Genomic DNA, 16,573 nt, shown 5'->3' on the forward strand with positions numbered 1-16,573 from the left:
ATTCCTCAAACTGTACCTTTGTACCCATAATTGGCACATCCCTGGCCACAGGTAAGCCCCTTGTAAAAAGGTGCCATGGGTACCAAGAGTACTGTAACCAGGGAAAGCCTCTAATGCAGAGGTCTTCAAACTTTTTTACTCTGAGCCCCCCCTAAGCAAAATGTTTTGAGGTCCGGCCCCCCTCCAAAACTTTATGACAAGGATTGAGGGAGCGGGAGGGACATGGTTGCGTGCAAGGAGCAGGGCTTATGAGATGATTTCAGGAATATTATTTCTATAGCTTATGAATTGCACCAAATATGAGACTTATAAAACAGTAAAAAGCATCAAACAAAAACTGATATCCCAAACAAAATGCTCCACATAATTGGGGTGTTGTGAGCCCCTAACACTCTTTGACTCTAATGCAACTATACCTGCTGCACTAATGATAACTGCAGTCCCGAGTATCAGGCTATCTCCTTTTCCTTTTTTACCTCTTCCCCTCCAGTATGGATCATCACCTCTGTCCTAATGCTTGAAAGGACAATAAGCTCTGATACCCCTTTTTTTTTAAAGGTTGACAGTCATAATTGTGATGCAGTGGGCCCCCCAAATCCCTGGGCCCTAGTCCTGCTGCATCTGCTACTTTATGATAACCAGCAGTGGCCACTTACACACTTGGCAGCAGTACCGGCTTCACTAATGAATGTCCTTTCTAAAAAAACAAAAACACTTATATTGTCCCCTTCTTTGGGGTATCTCTCTGAAGAAGGGGTCTCTGGCCATTTGTAAACATAAAAATGAGTCTGCATACAGCACTCCCTATTCTGGGCCTTCTCTTTGACAATATCTATGAATCTCGCTCCTTTCCTCTGTCTCCTAGATCATTACTGTGAGACCCCAGGGATCGAGAAGATTAGGGCTCTGCATCTGAATGCAACCCTGCTGGCCTTCTACCTGCCACCCCATGGACCCAGCTTTCACAAAAAACTGCCCCTGAATGGTTAATACTGACTTTGAGATGCCTCTGCCTGAAATCGAAGTGTGGGTGGTAGTGCAGAAAGTTAAAAAAGAAACCATGGAATTATGAGTTTCTGCAGCAGCAGCAGAGTTTTCCACATAATTATCAGTCTACTGCATTTGCTACATAATCTGCAGATTTCAGCCAAAAATATCTTGATTCTAGCTCAAACGGAACAAAAGTTACTTAAAGCGTGACAAGGTGTTCCGGAGCAGTGGAAGGCCCTTTGCAAAGATTGACTGGTAATCTTGTAGTTGGTTACTGCTGTATTTGGGTGCTACACTGGTACTAATGAGTTGAAATATTTCCCCTGACAGCGTTACCGTGAGTTAAAATGACAAAATAATGAAGTAATGCTAACCGCAAAATGTGGCGCATTGGGCCGCATAATTTACCTTTTCTTGCTGCATAATTTAGTCAAACCTGCCGCATAATGTTGTCCTCTTCAGCTGAATAATTCCAGTGGATCTGCTTAAAGCTTTATGGTGGCAAAGATCTATTCTTTTAAAGATATAATGTAAAGGAGTTATCAGCTGGGATCTGGAATAGTGGAGACACTTACAAAAATGTCTGCATTAGATACAGTTTGATTACTTATTACTAAAAAGTATGTTTTGTAAGAACTTGTTATATCTCAATCACTGCATCCTTTTGCAGCGGCCTAGCTTAGAGAATGTAAATACTGTTTTAAAATAATGACATATTCACAGTGCTTTCTGCCATAGACTGGGACCTCATAGCACTATAAACAGGGCCATTGGAATTATGCGGCAGGAGAAGGCCAAATTATGCGGCAGGGTTGACTAAATTCTGCAGCAAGCAAAGGCGACTTATGCTGCATATTTTGTGATAGCATTACTGCACTATTTTGCTATTCTTACACTTGTTAACATTGTCCTGGCCTTTATTGCCCCTCATAAGTACCACATTAACACCCAATATATAGCAATAAGCAACAGAAAGGTGAACAGTCAACCTTTAGAAAGGGCCTTCCACTGTGAGGTAACATGTGTTGCTGCATTTTTTAATCTGCAAATTATGCAGCAGACGATAGATTATGTGGCAAATGCGGGAAAACCATAACTATGCACTGTGAGTGCAGGTTGAGCGTGAAAGTGAAGGGTGAGAATGAGGAGTGAGTTGTCTGAATGCAGGGTGAATTCCCTGACACTTAAAGTTAATCAGCATGTTATTGACGGGGCATAGGGTTTCAGATATAAGTTAAACTATTGCTATTATGGAATTAATCAGGGAAATCGAGGGTGAAGGAAATAATGTGCTGATCCTGCAGCAAACTTCCGGTCTTATGATTAGGGTTGCCAGCTCATTATTTTGATGTTCGCAGACGGTACAAAAATAAACAGTCACCTAAAGCCCTATTTTCAGAACTTATCTGTGCGTACTCCGAGAAGCAAATAGAAAGCACTTTTAAATGTGTTCTAGGGCTGTCTGAATGTTTCATGACTAAAAATAAAAGAAACAGACAGAAAGTAAAATTACAAATGAATACATACTTCCTTATTTAAGACTCTATTTAGTATCAAAGCAAGGTATTTGCAGGCTCTTTAAACATACATGGCTGGCATTTTTTCTATTGGCAACCCTTTTTTATGTTCCTTTTCATGAAATTCATTTTCACACTACAGCAGTAAATTTAAAATATAAAAGTAAGGAATAGGCAGAGTCGGGGCCCAGGGGTACTGGCAAAAGAATAAAACTAAGCCTCAGTAACCAGTTTCCAAAGGTATGCAAATGGTCTTTAAAGACCTGTGAAAAACTCGGGCCTGCTGGAGTCTTAATAAAACTCCAGACACTGCCCAGCCGAGCCCCCAGCAGCACACACACTGACCTCTGGCCCCATGGCACTCTGAGGGCTTCGGAGTAAATGAAGACAGCCTGGAAATGCAACGAATAAACATCGCTGCACTTCCAGGCGTCTTCATTTACATGTCCTTGCAGAGGCCTTTGCGCCCCCCTGGGAACCCATCCACGCCCCCCCTGGGGGGCGCGCCCCACAGTTTGAAGACCTATGCTCTAAGTGCTGTAGCACCTATTGTGCCACCTCCAGAGGCCCTGCACCTTAACACACACACACTGCCATTGCATGCTGCGTGTTTTGGTGCAGAGACACTTGAAGAGTCGACATGGAACACATGCCTGTCTGCCATGCCTACAACCCACTGCCTGAGGCCAGGGTAAGCCACCCCTCTAGCAGGGTGCACTAGCCCTCAGGTGAGGGCACAGAGGCTTGAGCCCTGCACCCCTACAGTGTCTAAGTCCAATCTTATACATTGTAAGTGTAGTAAAGCCATAATGAGTATTCGGTCTGGGAGTTGGTCATTACGAACTCCACAGCTCCATAATGACTTTACTTAAACCTGGGAAGTTTGGTAGCAAACTTCTCAGCACACTAAATCCAAACTGATGCCAGAGAGGGATTTAATATAAAATGCACTCAGAGAGAATCTTAAAAATGCCCCCTGAAAAACGACCAGCCCTGGTGTGGTTCCTAAATGGTTGCCCGCTATTTTCCACCACCAGACAGGTTTCTGGGCCCCTGGGTAGAGAGCCTTCGCTCTCTGGATCCAGAAACAAAGCCCATTCATGGCAGAGGTATCATGCCTACTCCCCCAGGATGAGGTGGGTTAGCGAAGGGGAATCTTCAGAGGCCTGCCACCTTTGTAAGCCGTCCCTGCCTTTTGCTTCCACCAGCAACTGGCTCCTAACAGTGCTGACCATAACACAAGGAGCTTTGCTCCCACACTCGAATGGCCTGCTCACAAGCAGTCCCTGACCGAAGGCCCTCTTAGTCCCATTGGCTAACGTTGGGCCCCTGCACTCTGCATCTGGCTGGCCCAGTGCCGCTGGTGTTGCAATTTAAGTGCCTTGGGTAACCTTGGTCTTAACCCCTAAAACGCCCACTAGTAAGCCGTTTACTTACCTGAGGATCGTTAATCCTTTTTCTCCCATTGGAACCGATGTTAAGAGTTTTGTTCCAAAAATGTTTTGTGTTGAGTTGAACTTTGGATGCAAGAAAAAGTAACTAGATCCCCGGTGTGGTATCTAGGCACTCCACCGATTAGTCAATGTAATCCAAAAGTAATCTAAAAGAATTTCAAAAGTAATTACTGTATAATTTAACCGGTTTTTGAAACCCAATACAAACCTGTAAAAACTGCAATTTCATCTACAACTGCATTTCCTTGTAAAGTTTTGCATTTGAAAGTTTGTTTTACTTACCTGTGCCAAGTCCTGCTTTGTTCTAGAAATAAAACAGAGGTATATCTTTTTTAGACTTACCTAATTGGTTTGGATTCTTTCTCTGAATGTGTGTAATCAGTCCTTGATTGTGTGAATACAATAAATGCTTAACACACCCTCTGGATAAGCGTAACTGCTCACCCGCAATGCCACAAAGAGAGCTGTTAGTACCTGTCTAATTTAGCCTCTGCTATACCCCTGGGGGCTCCCTGGTTTCTGTGCATACTATACCTCACTTTGGTATAGTATATACAGAGCCAGCTTCCTACACTCATCACTGGACTATGCAATTTCTTCAAAACTGAGTTGGTTTGATCCCACTGAAGGGCTCTTCTCTAGACAAATTGAGGGTAAAAGTAAGTAAGTGTAAAGTAAATGAGTGGGTGAGTGAGTGAGTCGAAAGTGAGTCAGCAAGTGGAAAGTGAGTCAGTGATCAAATCATTGAGCATGCAAGAGGGTTATCAAAACAATAAGGGAGGTTTGAAGATAGTACTGGAGAGGCCAAGTAAGTGAGTTAACAAGTTGATAAGTATATCTGTGACAAGGTGGTCATTTAGAGTTTGAGGAAGCAAGAGTGCCATAAATTGACAATTCATCCATCTGGCAAACTCATTGTTCTGCCAAAATGTTTAGAGGAGAGCAAACCTCTGAGGTTCCAACGGTGGAGTTTCAGATGGTCCCCTATCAGAAACATTTGGCCTACCACTTGTACTATTGGTGCTTGAATCCCTTGATTAGGATGAGACAACAATCATTAGATTTCCCTTCCTCTGACCTCCATGGGAAGCATGATGGTTGCAGGTGTGGAAATCCATCAGTTGCCCCTAAGATGCAGGAAAAATCACTTTGTGCATCAGGGCTGTTGATTATTTTACACAAATTCCCCCTTAGGCAGTATATTTATCTAGAACAGACTGAAATGCTGAACAGGGTTTGAAACAACATGGTGCATGCTCAACATTTCACTGAGCCTACAGAGGAGCTGCTGATGGGACTGTAGCAAGAAGGTAGGGTTCTCCGCCAGGAAAGTGGAGGCCACATCCCACTAACATGGTGGCCCGCAGGGTCTCAAGCTCACCTATAGATGTGCCCTGCAATGAAGAGATATGGACACTCCACCTGTGACCCCATAGAAAAAAAGGAGACTAGGAATCACTTTCAACGCAGATCTCTGCTTTATAGCTCAGGCCATCCTCACATCAATATTGTACTCTCAGGTATCAACATGTAAGGACCCATGCTTTGGAAAGACTTTGCACCTCTGTGTCTAATTAAACAGTTTGTTGACCAACTTCAGAAATGTATACATCAAGCTCTTAGAGTGCCTGAACCTTCAGGACCAAGCTGACAGTAAAAAAAGCCTTGAAAGCCCATCACTGGCAGAATCAAATATCAATTTTACAATACAGTGCATTTTAGTCTAGATTGACTGGAACAAAGGCCTGGGATACCTGCTAAGGTCAGCATCTTACTCCTTCTTGCAACAGAGCACAGCTTCACATCCCATCCAGCAACCCCTCTGCAAACGGCTGAAGCAAGCAAAAGTATATTGGTAGTCGAGTCCCCCAATGCCCTTTTTCCTGTTCGTAAAACTAACCTAAGGGGCCTAGTTACTAGCTGGTTTGCATCGCTCTTGCAACACACTACATGGTGCAAGAGTGACACAAACCTTAAGTTAGATTTATGAAGTCACAAACACCACTTTGCATGGACCTGAGTGGCTCCATAAATCTGCTGTAATGTAACACAGTGCAAATCGCTGTGTTGCCTTACCCCTCCTTACTTATGTTTGTTGTATTTTCACACATAGATAGAGGAAGATGGAAGAATGTGCCTCTCAGGATTGTTTTTTTTGCAGGAGGGTATTCCTTTCTGCGCAGAACAATCCTACATGCAATGCAGGCACCCACACACAGAGGAAAAGGCAGGAATGTGCCACATTGTCTTAAATACGGCACATTCCTTTCCCTGTCATGCAGCAGAGCAAGGTGACTTGCTTTGCTGTACTGCGTAACGTTTTCATAAATTGGCCCCTAAATTACCTACATTTAAAAAAATACATTTCAAAATTGAAAGATTCCATAACATATTCAGGAATAGAAGGCCATAGGAGTATATCTACCAACTGACTGGACTGGAAGGAGTAGATTCACTATGTTTTCATGCATCCAGTCCAGCCACCAAATTTGCTGCATTTCATTGTGTTGAAGATAGGGAGAAGAACTTCACCAAGGGATATATTCACAAGAAAGTGTGATAACTACTGCAAGAGTAGCGTAACGCAACTTTCAATTTCGCAGCCCATCGTGGGAAAATAACCCCGAGTCAACGTGGAATTCACAAGGTGGTACCATGCAATAGTCACCAGGTAACGCGCCAAATGTCAGCGATAAAATCAATGCCATGCCGCCAAAATGCGAAACGCGAATGCGAAAAATCATGCGATGAGGCCAATCTCTGCACAAAAAGTAGCGGGAATCAGCCACATGCCTGCAAATCCCAAGCATCTGCCGGGAAAATGCACCATAAAAACCACAGAAACAACACACCAAAAACAAGCCAAAGCACGGAGCAACATGGATGCACCCTGACCAAGCGCAGTGGGCAACGCAAACCCCACAACCCCCACAGTCCACCAGCAAGGAACAACGGGGTCGGAGAAGGCCAAGGAGAAAAGGGAGAGGAAGATGGGTTGCAGACCGCAGGAAAACAAAACCAGCGTCAAAGAGGTGACAGAACACCACCAGCAACTGACCCAAAACCAAACCACCGTGAATGCAGCCGGAGTGTCTAGGAGGCCAACGGAGGAGGCCAAGAGGTGCTGGCATGACATGACAACCTAAACCAGGTGCAACAGAAAGGCTGCAAGGGCGACAGGAGGTGGCAGTCCAGCGCCACAGGAGGAGCTGGATGAAACCAAGGCCACAGTCATCAGTGTAGAGATGGTGCAAGGAGTAGGGAGTATGGACACAGCTCGAGAGGACCTGACACAACATCATCTGGGAGTGGAAGGAACAGGGACTGGGGGGACGAGGGAGATGGGCACAATGGCACACATGCATCTCCCCTTCACATTGCAGAGGGGCTCACAACACCTCCAGCAGAGCACAGAAGACAACACATCTGCGATGCCGGAGAGGACCACGACACCGTCGACACCAACGCCCTACAACAGCCCATGGATATCCCACGCAACCCACCACCAGGACCAGGGAAAACAAGCTACTGAGAGGAGAACCCAGCCCCTGCAACAGACCACACAGCATGAAGCACTCGCAATCATGGCTGGCTCACAACACTTCACCCACCCACACATGGCACCCCAATGCCAGGTGTCAGAACGCCAAAAGGAGGTGGCCCAACAGGTGCAGGTGTGGATGAACACATGGAATGCGAACCAGAAGACCTACGTGGGTGTCCAATACCCTTCAGGGACAACCTACACCCCACAAAGGAGACCCACACTGCCATAGAGACACATGCAGATGCACATTCCCAGTACAGAACCAGGGGGATGCACATATCAGTCACACACCCACGTTGGCTCTGCATACGACGCCACAGTCCAGTTCCCTTATGAATTGAGTGGGTGATGATAAAGCTACATGTCCAGGTCCTAGCCTGCTGCCTGCGGTGACATGTCTGCGGCTGCTGTACACAGCACAATGCAATGTCGTCGGACCCAGGGCCCCCATGAATACAACAAGACCACAGGGACACATACATATATATCATGCTGAACTGGTCATGGGCACATGCGCCCAGCCCCTTTATTGGCAGGGCCACATGTACAGTGATGCCTGTGCTGGATGTGTGTGGGGTAAGTACAAGCCAGCCCACGCGGAGGGCTTGGTGCTGGCAACAACTTGAATAGTGGACACCAGTGTAATGTAAACAGCAAACACCAGCCTAACAGAGTCAACTGCAGAGCAACATGGAGGAAGCCAGAGTAAGGACAGAGGTCACCCAATATTCAGTCAGGAGGTCCCGTGAGTTGCACTGCACTGAGGTAGGGGCACTAGAGATGAGCGCGCTCATGTGAAGAAATTGCTAGGATTGTGTCCCTCCGGGCTAGTCCTGATGCAGATGCAGTGGGGTGTGTTACACCTGCATCAACTTCCTCATCAACGTCCCAGGTCCCCCACACTGCCTGAGGTGACAGTTGCGTCCGCAGTCCATAGCGCAATACCCAGTAATAGATCCGGGTGTGTAGCTTGACTATCACCTCCAGTCTGCATTCCTGCCTTTGGGATGTTGCCTACTGCCCTTCCATTGTCTGTGCTTTCTCCCGTCCACACACTTGACACATCTTCCTCATCATAGTCCCTGGTATTCCCCACCGCATGAGGTGACATTGCTGCGCAACATCTCCGCAGCACAAAACTCAATCAGCAATGGACAATGACTTGCGGAGCACTGAGCCACTGGCACCTGGAGTGCTGAGCAGGGTATCAGGCCGGTAATGGCATCAACGATAGGTCTGGGCAACTCCGTAGGTCTGTCAGGACCACCGTTTCAAGTCTGGAAGATGGCGGATGGAGGTGGACCTTGCGGTAGTGGTGTGTGCCTCCTGCGGTGATGCGATGTCTGGGCCTGTCAGGACCCAATTCTATGTGTGGGCCCTGGTGGCCCGCAGTTGAGGCGGGAGGTTACAGACAGTGCAGGGACACAGACACATGGCGTTGATGAGCCCAAGATTATCGCTTCAGAGGCCATTCATTGTCTCAGCAGAAGGGTTCCCAGACCTGACCCGGATGCACTGCGGGTGGCACAGGCACCGAGCCACGGGACAGAGACTTGCGGTGCAGTCAGATGGGCCATGCAACCTGGGCGGGTCCTCATCAATATCCGAGGTTTATGTTGCGGAGGGTGGTGGGTGACAGTGGAAGGTGTCCTCCAGGGCATGATGCAGAGGTTTGATGTTATCTGGAAGCAGCAAATGGGGGAGTGGAAAGCACAGCCCTCGTTTTTACCAACAATTTGGTATCAGCTACATGAGGATGAAAACTAGTCCCTAGTCCATAGACTCAAACGCCACCAATGTACAACCAGTAAGTGTCCATGAATGTCAGGGAACAGACTAAGTGGCACAGGTGCTGAGCGTGGATGCAGTCTGCGATGATGCTGGTACACTGACATGAACTCCACCATTGCCATATCAAGAGTGTGACCTACTGGACCGCAGTGTTGGCAGGAGGCAGTGGTCCGCAGTGAGCCAAAGCCATGTGTCGTTGGTTCTCGAGGCACATAGGTAGTGACACAGGGGCAGTTGTCGGTAGTGTTTGATCACCTCTGTAATGATGATCCTGTTCCCTCAGGACTGCTACGCATCATCCTCTTACACCTCTCCGTGCGTGGATTGATGAAATGTTTTCTGCCTTTAGAATGACCGATGTTCAGTTCCAAATCTGTGACCCACTCGTTCAGAGCGTAGGTCTAGGGCACTAGTCCACGCAGGCCCACAGACACGTGTGGTTGTGATGTCATGCACAGACTTGTTGCACCACACAACTGTACTGTGCCTTAAATTATGTTCACTGCCATGGTGTAATCAAGACTCAGTTCCAAATGTGTGACCTACCTGACTGTGGTGTAGGCATTAGGCAGCGGTCAGCACAGCCCATTCACCGAGTGTCGCCGGCATAGTTTGGATGGCCCCACCAGACTGCATAGTTCAGGTTCAGTGGTAACACGCGTCGCAGGCTAGCGTTGAACAGGGTTAGTGGCACTACGTGTCGCAGGCGAGCATTGAACAGGGTTAGTGGCACCACGTGTCGCACGAAGCCCATATGGAACTATGCCTCACTGATCGGGATCGGGTCTGGTGCTATGGTCGCTGGTCCGGATTTGTGTTCACTGCCATTCATGACTCAGGACACAGTTTCACATATGTGACCTACTGGGTGGAAAAGTAGGCCTTATGTGGCAGGAGAGTACGTCAATGAGAAAGGAGTAAAGCTGGCCTGTGTCGTGGAGGCCGTGATGGTCTGAGGAGGCTGCCAAGGTCACGGGCCTCGTGCTTGAAGCTTGCGCCGGCACGTGGTGGGTCCTACTTGACACACGCCAGTGTCGGCAGGTGATCAGTGTGGCCTGCCTGCACAGGGGCGGGCCTGACGGGTTTGTGGTCCAGCGTGCCGGGGTCTGGCAGGCGCACAGTGTCGCAAGCAACTCCGCTCAAGAGGATGCCGTCGGCCTCGTGGCAGGGTGAGAGGCGCCGCCCTGGCAGAGACTTTAGGCTTTACAGTAGAGGACCACGCCCAGGGCTACGTGCTTTTTATTCACACCCCAACGCTGGCCTGGTGTACGCCAGGCCATCCCACTCATATCACCTTTAGGGGGGGCATAACAGACAACATTTCCACGAGGTCACCCTCTGGCTGTGGTGACATGTCGCCATGGATATGGGTGTGTACTGCATACTGTGGTCTTTCCAGCACATCTCAGCCACTCTTGGCATTGTGTACTTTCCCAAACATGGTACTACTGCATCCTCCACACATGCCTGGTTGCCACTTCTCCCCACATTCGGCTGTTGTGTGGCTGAGGTGCCATACCGTTGATGGCTCATGTTCACGGCTTGCCCAGGTAACCATTGTGAGTTCTTCTGTCGTGTCTGGTGGGTGGGCATGTTGTTTTGCATGTTGGTTGTGATTTTGCGACGTATGCATTGCCAGAGTTTTGATTTGCACGGTGTGGAGTTGTGGTGAGTGGGGTGTTCATTTGGAACTTGCCAAGGGGCTGTGCATTTCCCTTGTTGCCATCCTGGGAATGCTGGTTGATGATAGACTGTCGGAGGATGGAGGATTCATGCACACTGGCTGTGTATTTGAAGGTGACATTGTTGGAGGTTCCACGGTGTTCTGTTGTTGCCTGCACATTGGGGTGCAACGTGTGCTTTCTGTTGCAGTGATTGTGTGCTGTGTCACCAGGGGGCACAGGTGGGACATGTGTGCTGTGGGTTGCCATCAACACGTGCGTGCATCCTGCTAGGGTGTATGGTTCTTGCTTGATCTCCAGCGTGACCTGTGCATTGTGTTGAACGTATGGGGACTGGGGTACCAGGGTGTTGGTGATGTGCAGGACAGGTGTGGGGGACTTGGATGTGGCAGGCTGTGAGAATCCTCCGACTCTGGTGGCTGTTTGTTGGGGGGTACCAGGGGCCAACAGGTGCAGCTAAGCCAGCAGCTTGGTGTGGGGTGGGATGTTGGTTGTCCGCTGTGTTAGTGCCGTAGGCCTGTTAGGCGATGATGGTCAGGATGCGTAGGATGGTTGTCCCTTTCAGCTTGTGGGGGAGCCTGACATTGTCAGAATTTGGTTCTGTACGGCTGGTATGTTTCCTGGGGTTCCGCTGTCTTTGTCTGTGCTTCGTCTGTAGTGGTCTGAGGGGGTGTTCCGGGTGTGTGTTGGGCTCCTGGGTGGTGGTGGTGGGTGTTGTGGCCCTCTTGTGTGTCCATGCCACTTGGTGAGTGGCTCCATGGCCTCCATTGCCCTTCCGATGTGGCCCTGGGCTGTGCTCCTTTTTGTTGTGCAGGCTGCTGTCCGACTTTACACCAGGTCAGAGCAGGTGTAGATTTCCTTGTGCTAACAAGCATTATCGCCGGATTTGTGTTCTTATCGCCGATGTGGCTGGTCGTTGAAAATGTTGTGGTGTGCTGTTGTCACGGCTTTTGGCACGGGCACGCCCACTTTGCATCTCCTTAGCGATAGTTGCGGGGTCCTCTGTGGCGATGTTTTTTGCTGCTGCTATCGCTGGTAAACTGGTGCTGTGGGCTGGTAGAACCAGCTTGTGAATGGGGAGGTAAATTAATCTCGACTTTGGCTGCGATAAAGTGCCGTTAATTCGGCGATACCTCCTTGTGAATATGCCCCCAAATGTACTAAGGCATGGTGCTGTTCCTCTCTTTCCATGTGGTGCTTTAATTTAGGAAGCCTTGCCAATGTGCACACTCACACACTCTTGAGGATGTGTGCCTATTGTCAAGCATAGTTTTTACTGGAAGGAGACTCTTCCTGTACAAAATACTGTTTTTGATGTTTGTGTGTGTGTTGTACAGTGCAGCACACATGCAAAGCTAAACAAAGTTTCAGAAATGCAACCTTTTCTTAAACTTTATGCCTGCCTAGAGAAGGCATGCATTTTTGGTGCAAACTTCTATTTGTGTATAAATAAATGGGTTGTTTCCTGTGAATGCCCATGTACCACCTTGCAATGCCACCTTCATACAAAGTGCTACTCTCACTTACTTTAGGACACATTTCCAACTCATGTCCAGGTTTGCACTGGACATTAATCCCTCCTCAATCATCTGCTCCAGTTTGTATCACTTGTTGTGGCGCAGCGCTGTTGCAAAGGCTTGATGAGCTCTCTTTGAATCATGAACCTGTGTTTACCAATTAGGACGGGGGAACAGAAGTCAATCACTCAATCAATCAGCATTTGTATAGGGCAGCACTGTAAACCCTAGGGGTATATGGGTGCAGTGGATGTGGCATCTCCGTCAAAGAGCCAGGTCAGAAACAACAGGAAACGAAAAACATGCAGTAATGAGCGGAAAGAGGAAAAATAAAGGTCAGAAATGATTTCTCCACTTCTGGCTGCACCCCACGCCATTCCAGCCTCACACAGAGGTTGAGACGGGCTTTGCTGCCACCTGGTCGCTTCAAACTGCACTATTTATTCCACCCAACCCCCCGAGGCGAGATTGACATGGTTGAATGCCTGCATTGGGCTTGGGACGGGCTGCACAACTACACCGGCACTAGCAAATTGCACGCACCTTCTCTGAGACTCGCTAGCAACCCAGCGTTCCCACCATTGCAGACAGCAGGCATGGCTCGCCACGCTGCTCAACTGGGCCTCATAACTGCAGCAGACGTCTATTCTGACAATACATTCTTCTCCCTCCCCGATAGCGCGAGTCCCCTTGACAAACTGCTGTACTATCAGATTCGGGAGACATGCAGGGTAGCTAATCCAGCTTTCCCGCAGGCCCCCCCAAGCTAACGCTACCCTCGATTTCGTTCACTCTTCCAGCTCCCCACAGAAGTTGTTCACTAGATTATATGCTCTTAGTTTGGCTGCCCCCTCCACCAACACCGAGCGTGCCTGCATTGCGTGGAGTGCTGACTTAGGAAGGGACCTCTATCTTGAGCAGTGGCTTTACTGCTGCAATCAGACCAAGCGCCTTTCCCCTAATTACTGCCTGAGGCTCATTCATTTTAAGTATTTGCATAGGCTCTACCACACCCCTGCATCCTTACACAAGATGGGCTTAATTGACAACGACAGATGTGTGCGCTGCGCGACTCCGGGTGCAGACTTCGCCCACTTGGCTTGGGCGTGCCCCAGGGTACAACTGTTCTGGCAGGGGATATGCACCACTATTAGCGACATCAAACTTGAGCGCATCGCCCCAGACCCACTGCTATGTCTCCTGGGTTGTGATAAACATATGTCTGACGCCAACCGTAAGCTGGTCGCGATGCTGCTGGTGTTTGCTAAGCGAAGGGTGCCCATGCACTAGGGTCGTAGATTAGCCCCCGCGGTCAAGTATTGGCTGGACGATGCAGCCCACTGCCAGACACTCCTTGGCGAGCTTTGGGATTTGATGCCTGCATCCAGTACACCCCTGGAGATCTGGGCTCACCTCATCTCCTATCTACAACGCTTGACCGCCCCAGACAGTCCAGTTGCAACCTCCTCAAATGCTGACCCACAAACTGACCGGATTAAGGAAGTTGATCTCCTCTCCCCCTGGGCCAGATTGATTGTGCCTCTTCTGTTGTGCCTTGATTATTATTTAATTATTTCTAGGCTGCGTCTTTCCCAGACTTCATCTCCCTGCAACATGTAGAGCAACTGGTAATATAGTATCTACTGTATTGCTGCTGTGATGTCAACTTGTAATGTGCCATGTGCTTTGTTGTTTAATAAAGGTTTTTGAAAAATCAAAACAAAAAAGGTCAGAAACGAGCAGAAAGGAAAAATAAAGGTCAGAAGCGAGCAGAAAGAGGCAAAACAAAGGTCAGAAACAAGAACCACGAGACAAAATAAAGGTGAGAAATGAGCAGAAAGAGGCAAAATCACAGGCAGAACGAGCAGAGAGAGGCAACAACGAAGGCAGAAAAAAGAGCAGAAAGCGACCAGAAAAGAAGGCAGAAAGCGAGCAGAAAAAGAGCAGAGGAGGCACACACCTAAGGCAGCACAGAATAACGGACTGCGGGCAAGCTGGACAGGAGAACCGTCGCAGGGGTAGATGGCACAAGGACCTCAAGAAGTGACTTCAACGTGACGGGCAGCACTGTGCAAAATGTCAATTACGTAAATTAGTTTATCTCTTGGGGAATTGCATCAAATGTGCACAATTTGAGTCTATATTTGGTTGATAATATATATTTAGAAATAAAAAAGTGCCTCCCTTACCTGCCATGGTTGGAAGTCCTTCCTCAGACTTTCACTAACTGAGGCATGTCCTGGGTTGGCTCTGGCTGAGATCATGTTGTGTAAAGCGTGAGCAGCAGCGTAGACCGCAGTGTAAACACTGTAAGTAATGTAGAAATTGTAAGCATCATATATAACGAGGTCCAACTCTCTCATCGTCTCATTCCCTTTACACCGAGGGAGGAAGGATTCATAGGCAAAAGTCCCATCCGGCAAAGCAGGAGCACACAGGAATGTTAGCCCCCACAAGTGCACAAATATGAAATCATCTGAGAAATTTAAAGGTTTCACACTGTATAGAAAATCTGTCAGTCCAGGAATCTGTCCCTTAGGAATGGAAAATTCCAGTGAGCCATTGAAAACATTTGCTCCAGTGTGATAACTAAATTCTTTCAAATGTGATGAGATTGCAGAAGCGATCCAAACTTTGGTAGGCAGTTCTGTCAAGTATCTAATGATTTCTGGATCCATGTAAGCTCTCGAACAGTGAACTATCACCACATTGACAGAATAACCACCGATTTTTTTAACAATTTGCCTCATCTCTCTCCACTCGACGTGAGGGAGCTTGCGGAGTCTTTGTAAGAAGGCCACACAGCCCCCACTGTTGGTGATCTCTCTCTCCAGCTCCTCACCAGCCCTCTTGCCGCTGTCATCATCTGATATCAGGATCCCAACCCAGGTCCAGCCAAAGTGCTTGAGCAGCCGGGCGATGGCACGCGTCTCGTAGATCTCATTGGGGACAGTGCGGTAAAAGGATGGAAACTGATGTCTGTCATTGAAGATTGGATCCATGGCACCATAGCTGATCTGAGAAAGACATAGACAGGAGCTATTAGACATACTGCACCACACACCACTAAAGCGCATCACTGGCCGATGGCATGTGGCTTGTTGATCCCATTGGGGACACTGCTGTAAAGGATGCGTACTGATGCCTGCCATTGAAGATTGGATGCAGGGCGCCATAGGTGACCTGAGGAAGACATAGACATGAGCTATTAGACATATAAAACCCCACTCCACTAACAAGCATCACTGGCCGATGGCATGTGGCTTGTTGATCTCATTGGGGACAGTGCGATAAAAGGATGGAAACTGATGTCTGTCATTGAAGATTGGATCCATGGCACCATAGCTGATCTGAGAAAGACATAGACAGGAGCTATTAGAGATACTGCACCACCCTCCACTAAAGAGCATCCCTGGCCGATGGCATGTGGCTTGTTGATCTCATTGGGACAGTGTGGTAATAGGATGGAACCTGATGCCCGTCATTGCAGGTTGGATCCATATCACCATAGCTGACCTGACGAAGACATAGACTTGAGCTATTACATGGAGGGCTGGATGTTTCAAGTCAAGGTGTTTGCTGCAGTTTGTGAAGATGCAACAAATCCCTGTAGGTCCAACATGCTTTCTCACTCCAGGAACAGAAGTCCATTACTACTTCACAGTGACATAGATCAAACATGTTCAGACAATTTGCATTACTTGATACCCAGACAATATATGAGTATTTATGTATCCCATTAATTCGTATGTAGTGAGAAGAATCACCTTCTCGCAAGACAAGGGCACTCAGTAAACCATGAAACTGATAAAGTTTCTTCAACAATTTATTTACTTCATAAATTTAGTTTTCGACAAATTCATTCAATTGAGTCTCTCGTTGAAATATCATTTCCAAATGTAATCATACATAACAAAGAATTGTTCTTCTTGAGCACATTAGACATCCACCCAATGCATTTCGGGTCAATAATCTGACCCTTCTTCAGGGGTCTACAAATGAAATGAAACAGGACCATTGAGTTCACTATCCCAAACAAATGAAACAACTCTGAACAGTTAAATCAATGCATAAA

At 47.8% G+C, this 16,573-nt stretch overlaps 1 protein-coding gene across 1 annotated transcript in view; it reads right to left on the bottom strand.

The window, feature by feature from the left end:
- LOC146788832 (vomeronasal type-2 receptor 26-like) overlaps nt 1-16,573 on the bottom strand; it is a 529,710-nt gene that overhangs the window by 125,540 nt on the left and 387,597 nt on the right. Inside the window, exon 3 of the mRNA XM_085630977.1 lies at nt 14,688-15,515. Within this exon, the coding sequence (XP_085487103.1) occupies nt 14,688-15,515 (828 nt within the window). The remainder of the gene's footprint in view (nt 1-14,687; nt 15,516-16,573) is intronic.

This window comes from Triturus cristatus, chromosome 10 (genome assembly GCF_964204655.1).
Source record: "Triturus cristatus chromosome 10, aTriCri1.1, whole genome shotgun sequence".
In the NCBI taxonomy this organism is placed as follows: Eukaryota; Metazoa; Chordata; class Amphibia; order Caudata; family Salamandridae; genus Triturus; species Triturus cristatus.